General features: G+C 45.3%; 1 protein-coding gene across 1 annotated transcript in view; it reads right to left on the bottom strand.

Moving 5' to 3' along the window:
* GPD2 (glycerol-3-phosphate dehydrogenase 2) overlaps positions 1-7,348 on the bottom strand; it is a 54,224-nt gene that overhangs the window by 16,532 nt on the left and 30,344 nt on the right. The window contains exon 7 of the mRNA XM_026853074.1: positions 212-477. Coding sequence (XP_026708875.1) covers positions 212-477 — 266 coding nt within the window. The remainder of the gene's footprint in view (positions 1-211; positions 478-7,348) is intronic.

The raw sequence follows: 7,348 nt of genomic DNA, 5'->3' as shown, positions 1-7,348 counted from the left end.
CCAGACCCTGCCCCAGCTCCGTTGCCCTTCTCTGCCCACGCTCGAGTCACTCAATGGCCTTTTTGGGCTGAGGGGCCCAACACTGAACCCCCTCAGCGAGGGGCGGCCTCCCCAGTGCCGAGCCCAGGGCTCAGATCCCTTCCCTGGCCCTGCTGGCCAAGATGCTGCTGATAACACGGTTTCTGATAACGATGAGGCTCCTCTCTCCCACAGGCCCGTGCCTTCCGTTCACCTGAGGCGCGCTGTCGCGTCCCCCACCCAGCGGGTGCTGCCCTGCCGCCCGCCCGTCCCCGCGGCCCAGCAGGCAGGTACCTGTGAGGACGTCCCTGCAGCGCACCCCGCACACACGCTCCTTCCCGCCGGCCGGCTCCCTCGTCTTGAGCAGGCGCAGCACTTCAGTGTAATTGGCGGTGGCAGCGCCGTACCTGGCAGCGGTGAGGGCGATGGCGAGGTTCATCCGCGCATCGTTGTGCTGTCCTGCAGCGGGGACGGGACCAGGGAAGGACACCAGTCACCTCCAGCCATGAGCTCGCGGTATGGAAGGGTGTCAGAACCCATCTGTCACATCTGTCCCTGTCACGCTGCATAGGCCTGATGGCTGCTCCCGTCTAGCCAGGGTGATTTAAAGATACATCCCGCGTGCCATTCCCTCGGGACCCTCCCAGGCCGCGCAGCACCCACAGCCCCCGCACACCACAAAACAGAGAATTCCTAGGTGCTCCCCTCCAATTTAATAAAGGACAAATACCTGTTTTCTTTACCTTTCCCTGTGCAACCATGCTGTAATTCCGCAACTGTATCTAAGGACTGCTTTGACGGTCCAACCAGTATTAATCAGCAATTCCCATTAGCAAATGTACCACGCAACACTCAACATCCCAGAAACAACCTTTCAGAGTCTGTGCCAAATTATCAGCTTTCTGTAACTGTTTTTTCTCGTATATGCATCTTAACTTCCCAACATACAACATAAAAGCATCCAAAAAAAAAAAGAGAAATAAGTAGACAAGAATTAATGAAGGATTCTTAACATATATCATTAAAGATTTATTACTGAAATTCCCTCGTTAAAGAAAACCAAGAGAGAGGTGGAAGGACCATGAGGGGAAGATGATTAATTACTTTGAAATACTGGCTTCACCTGAGACTTTTCCTATTTATTATTGCCACCAAAGTTAAAGTCCTGGATGCTGGCTAGAAAGAATTACTATACATTGAAGGGACCAGGCTCTGTGTGTCCTGAATAATTAATTTACGAGAGCGCTAAACTTCCTGAGGTACGATTCACTTCCCCACGTGTCTGGACCACTTCTATCAAAGATAATACTGATAAAGTGATAAATTTGTAATAGATATTGTAGTTGATTTATGTTGCCAGCATTCCCAACGTTTAGTATAAATGGTTTATGTAAAGTTTGGTCCTTCTGATTCTGCCCGTGCAATCTCGAACCACTGCACAAATAATCTGTTCCTAGCTAAAAGGGCAAAGTTATAAAGATGGGATCAATGGCCTCGAAGGTGCCACCTCCCCTCCCCAAACTTCTCATTCTAACACAGCTGAGATGATACAGTGCAATCACTCTTCAACTCCAAGAAGAAAAGTTATGCGAAGCGTACAGAAACAGTAACATGATAAAGCACCGATGAAGAAACAAACAGTAACTCCAATTCAACCAAGCAAACAATGCCCAGAATAAACTGCAAAAAAGAACAGCAAAACAACTGAGCAAGATGTCAGGAAAAGTTGGGGATGCTCCATCACACAAGATGCATAAGACTAAACAACCATCTGTCAGAAACGGCAGGCAAATCATTAAATAAATGCATCAACATTTATGCTGCGGTAGTGTCAGGGAATGGGTAAAATGACCTCACGAGGTTTACTTCAAACCTTAACATTTTAACGCAGGGTTGAGAGAATGTACATCTCTTCACAGAGGGAGCCCTAGACAGCAAAAAGACGAAGGACAGCGACAAGCCGTGCTACGGGAGCAGCTCCTACACAAAGCAGAACACAGCACACATTCCGGAGAAATCCAGGAAAGGCTCCTTGGGCCCAAAGTCGAGGCTTTCCCAAGCGCCGTGCTCTGGAGACATCCCTCTTTAGCGGGGGACTGTGGGGTCCTGCAGGCTGCTCCAAGTCTTGGCTTTACAGGACGAGAAGCCCAGCACAAACCAGACCCCAGACAAGTGCTGTCTGTGCCCGAAGGGGACCCTGCAGCACCCGTGCCCATGCGGTGGGAAGGACCCCGGGGCCCAGAGGGCTTCCTTACTTTTTGATCCTCTTGATCCATTTGCCCCCAGTACAAACGTGTCTCCGCCAGCGTGGGGATTCACCACACAAAGGCAGCACAATTTACAGCGTCAGCCAGTATTAGCTTTGGTCTGTGAGAAGTCTTACTGCTTACATTTTCTGAGCTTGCCTCTTCCCAGTTTTGTGACTTATTTGTCCAGACCAAAAGCAATCCAGAGAAGCCAATCAGCAGAATAAATAACAAGGAAACAGGCACAATGTCTAAAAAGAACAAACATCTAAGGAACAATTGTTTACTAAGCCCCAAGTCCAAGAGCTGTTCAGCATTTTATTGAAACTCCTCATGCTCTTAATGTCTGAGTGAGCCAAGGATACGCTCGGTGCATTTCAGGGTTTGGACCACTGTGTCCAAGACAACATTTCAACATTCTCAGGCTTTCTCTGAAACTCATCCATTTTCCCCTCATCATTATTTTGATGTGAGAAACCTCTTGTTATTACTTAATGCTCAGCTGTCCAAAAGGAACTCGGAGTGCCTATGTAATGCATCTGCAGGCAGAGGACTGGGAAATAACCTGTTCCTGATTAACTACACATCTAGAAAAACCCACTGGCTTCAGACTGATGTGATCTACAGTGCGGAGTCCTGGAGTATTTCATAGTATAAACAGCAGAGATCTGTCGAGGTCTAGATTTGAAAGAAATGAAGAGTGACTTACCAGCTCAGAAATTTATCATCTGTGGAGAATAATACTGCAACAGTTTGGTAGAGATGGGGTCACAGTACAATAGTTTTTATACTCAGGAACAGCTTTTTTTTTTTTTTTTTTTTTTTAACTCACATGTGCACATTTTCCCCCAGACAATTACATTAAAATCCTGCACTTTATATGCAATTACCTTTTCCTCTTGATGCCTGAGGAAGTGGCTGCTTTCATGCACACTCCCCATTATAAAGGTAATGTAGCCAGATAGTTCAGAGCAGATACAGCACCACTCACAGCTGACAAAGCATATTTTCTGCTGATTAAAGTCAAACGAGCTATTTACACGTGTGCTAGTTTGGGATTGGGACTGTTTATTCCAAAGAGATTGGTATATGTCCTGGTAAAAATCCTTACCTCTAGAGAGAAACAAAAGGATGAAGCAAAGTGAAGATTCTGCATCTTGACCTTTTTTGACTTTTCAGTTAAATGCCCTTCTCCCCAGGTGAGGTTCAGAGATCCTCCAAACCCCAGATAAAAGCACCTCCACGCTTGGAGACTCCCTTTGTTCACGGAGTCCCATGGAGAAGACAAGTAATAATGGGTACAAGTTCCTCCTGGGGAGATTCCAGTTGGGCACAAGAGGAAAATTTTTGACACCATGAACAATCAGCCACTGGAATAATCCCCCAGGGAAGTGGTGGATTCCCCAACACTGGACCCTTTTAATGATTCAGCTGGACACGGGGCTGGGCCAGCTTGGCCAGACCAGGCTTTTGCCAAACAGAGTTGGATGCTGATCCTTGAAGTCCCTTCCCAGCTGGGATTTGGTGGCTCTGTGAACTTCCTCCAGAGCAGACGTGTAAAGCTTTGACACGAGCACTAGTGCCATGTCCAGGAGATGCCCGGCACACCCAAGGCACGGCTGTGTGACAAATGGCAAGGCACCAGCAGCTTCTCTGGGTGGGCCTGGACCACCTGCTTAAGACAGCTCTGCACCCACTGTCCTCCAAAGCACAACAAAGAAAAAAATTACTCCCCCTTGCTACCAGAGATCACCCCTCCAGGATACCATGGGGTTTTCTTCCCAATATTATAAGCCAAAAAAGTTACGACAACAGAATGGCTAAGCCCAATTAATCTGGCATGCTTTCCCGTGAGTGAGTCCGCTCCTGCAGATCTCACAACTAACCTGTAGGCAGTACAGTGGAATGACAATGACGACGTCCGCCAGCAGCAGATGCTCCCCGAGGCCCTGCCCTGGTGGGTTCGTGCTGGCTCAGCCCCGCTGCCGGCAGGCGCTGGTTTGGGGGGTGGGTGCCACTTGCCAGCGGGGTGCAGCCCAGGAGCCCATTGAGGGAACACACTGAGCTTGCTTTGCAGCTCCTCCCATCACCTCTCTCGAAAACACAAGGATGTTTAAATCCTTTATTTCTTGCTGGAGAAACTGAAAGAATCATCCCTCTCATTATTCACTACTGTCATCTGCTTGTAATAGAGTACCGACGGAGTGGTACTTTAATTTGTATTACGGGCAGTCAACCCAGCTTTTAAGAAAACACTGGCCTAAGTGCTTTCAGGAAATTAAGACTGAATCCTCTTTAAAAGCCCTTATTCTTAGAAGGCATACTGCTGAAGACATTTAGTGCGTGAAGACATTTTGTGTAAGTGTGTCCTACATCATGTTAAGACCAACAGTGATGCCATTTGGTTTATAATTTCTCCTTTTGTGTAATTTAGGAAAATTCTATTTTCATTCCTTAGTAGCAAATGTTGTAGTTCTTCAAAGACGAACAGACAATGCTTCCGTTGGCAGTAAAAGCATCCTCCCACAGAGTGCACATAGTGTACATTCAATTTTATTTTTATCTGTGCTGAAACCCAGCCAGTAGTGGTAACAAAGCCCACAGACTGTAGAAATTTGTTTGTGACTGACTCAGTAGAGTTGTGTGAAAACCCCAGTGTTAATAAGGCCCTCTGCTAGTTCTGGTATATTCTGTCCTGTGTCACACTCTGACACTTACTGCTTTTACACCAGTTCCTGCTTCCTCCTCTGCAGCTCTATTCAGCTGAAGACAAACAGCACACAGTACCCTGTGATGGCTTCTTTTTTTTTATTTTATTTTTTAAGAAGCTGGAAGCTCTTTTAACTCTTTTACCCTTAAAGGGTAACTTTTGTTCATGTTAACCTCTTTATGCTACGACCTAACACTTTGTTACCGAGTATACCTGCTGCATGGCAATTACTCACGTAACAATGCACGCAAGCACGGCAGCCACTGCCCCAAACACGCTCTGGCTCGTGCTGCAACAGCAGAGCTGGAATATGTGGTTCTGCAAACTTCTTGCTTTAAAGAACAGGATGGTCCCTGCAACAGACACAAAAGCCTTCTCACCTCTTCTCAAATTACAGCCTTTTCTGATTAGGCATATCTAGTTATTGCTGTGGAGGTCAAGTTTAATGGAGAGTTGGAAATTAGCCATGCAAGAAGCTGGATGACAGCTGAATGAACTTTCTCAAGAGGGCAAATCTTTCCACAGAACCACCTACCAGGCTTCTTCTGAAAGGAAAAATATATTAAAAGAAATATTTGAATGAGGCAACTAGGCCCGCAGTACGGTCACAATTTTACAAATAAGTAGGTGGGGGGTTTTTTGTTTTCTTTTAAAAAGCTGAGGGGATAAAGCAAACTAAATACTTGCAAATTTGTCTCTTGCTTGTACACTGCTGCTTCACCGACACCAGTGAGCCCCACTCACTGAACTAGAATTCTTCACTGCAACTCACTCTCTTGGATGCGGAACATGGCCAGAATCCCAGCACCAGCATCACGACGGGGACACCACTGGATCACCACAGTGATGACACCCATCATCCCCCAAACCACGGAGATGCTAAAAGCTATTTTAAAAGTCTATTTCTGTACCTATACGTTATATTCTTACAACAGCCTTACACCAGATAACTGCATGCATATACTAAAGAAAAGCAATGCATGAGATCAAATAATTTCATCTGCGTGGAAGTTTTCTTGTTGTGTATCTACAAACCTTATCAAATTTAAGGCTGATGAGTGATAATTACATATCCCTATACATAACTAAGTTACCAGGACTGCCCGCATCCTCTAATTTTTAAGTAAGTGCTTAATTGCATGAACAGTTTTATTACAAGCATTAAAACAGGAACCCAACATCTGTTGTACATATGGAAATCAGTTATAACAAAGTTTTAGGCATTATGAATCAGCTGGAGTGACTCAAAATTGTTCCAGACTTCTCTGAGAAATAGCTCAGCAAGTTCTTTTCCCCAAACAGAAGTAGAGTAAGTTCAGAGGTAAACATCAAATTTGACTCGTGAGTCACAAATCATTAAAAGTGCCCTCAGACCTGAACTATTTCTTGCTCTCTGAATCACATGAAATTGAAGTCAAAATTTGCTGAAAACTAAACAGACTTTCTAGGATACGTAGCACGCACGCATTTGTTCTTGGACTGCTGCAGAGGGAAGTGCGTTCTGACTCAGTTAAATCAGTCCCATCACACCCACGTACCACAACACAGCAATATCACACCAGACTGTTAATACTTCCCATACAAATCATGGATAATTTTGAATTCTGCTTTTCACTGCGTTATCTGTGCTGCTGAAATACTGCCCAACCAGGTGGGAAGAATGATTGATACACATCTAAATACGCACTCTGCACTGGAAAAAACTACACACACGCACCCCCCGGTGTATTCTAGTTCTTTAGGATCTGCCCTAAGACAGGTGCTATTTCCAGCCCGCACTCTGTAGGAACTTTAACGGAAAGGAAAGCCTTGAGTTTGGCCTTGTCACAGGTGAATTTATTCTAACAGATTCAAACTCAGATTTTACACATCAAGTTTAAGTAATCCAGTAACAGTCATTTTAAGTAATTCCTCCATTCAGCACCAGCTCAGACCAGAAGAGATAAACTTCTCTGTTGCTGTGAGCGATGGAGGTGAAGAGGCAACCACGGGCACCCGCCTCGGGTTCTGCTCCTCAGGGGTCTGCAAGAACTCATGCCTGTTTACCACGGACAGCTACATTTATCAAACCCTAACACGCAGCCGGAGAGCGCCACACAGACCACCCAAGATGCAACAGAACCACTGTTTTACAAGACAAGCTTAGGGAAGTTAAGAAATTCAAGATTATTTTCATAAAGCAAGATTAAGGAACAGAGCAATCTGACCAAGCAAACTGCACGTATGGGTAAAAACAAGCAAGATCAGAATGAAGATTGGGAAATGGAAGTGTGATACATTCCAACTTACACAGAGTTATAAACAAATGAATAACATGAGCAAGAGACAGGAAGCACATAAAGCTTTGCAAAAAAAAAAAAAAAAAAAAAAAAAA

This window comes from Athene cunicularia (assembly GCF_003259725.1).
Source record: "Athene cunicularia isolate RWA chromosome 7 unlocalized genomic scaffold, athCun1 chr7_part1, whole genome shotgun sequence".
Taxonomy (NCBI): domain Eukaryota; kingdom Metazoa; phylum Chordata; class Aves; order Strigiformes; family Strigidae; genus Athene; species Athene cunicularia.
This window is presented reverse-complemented; position numbering and strand designations above follow the sequence as displayed.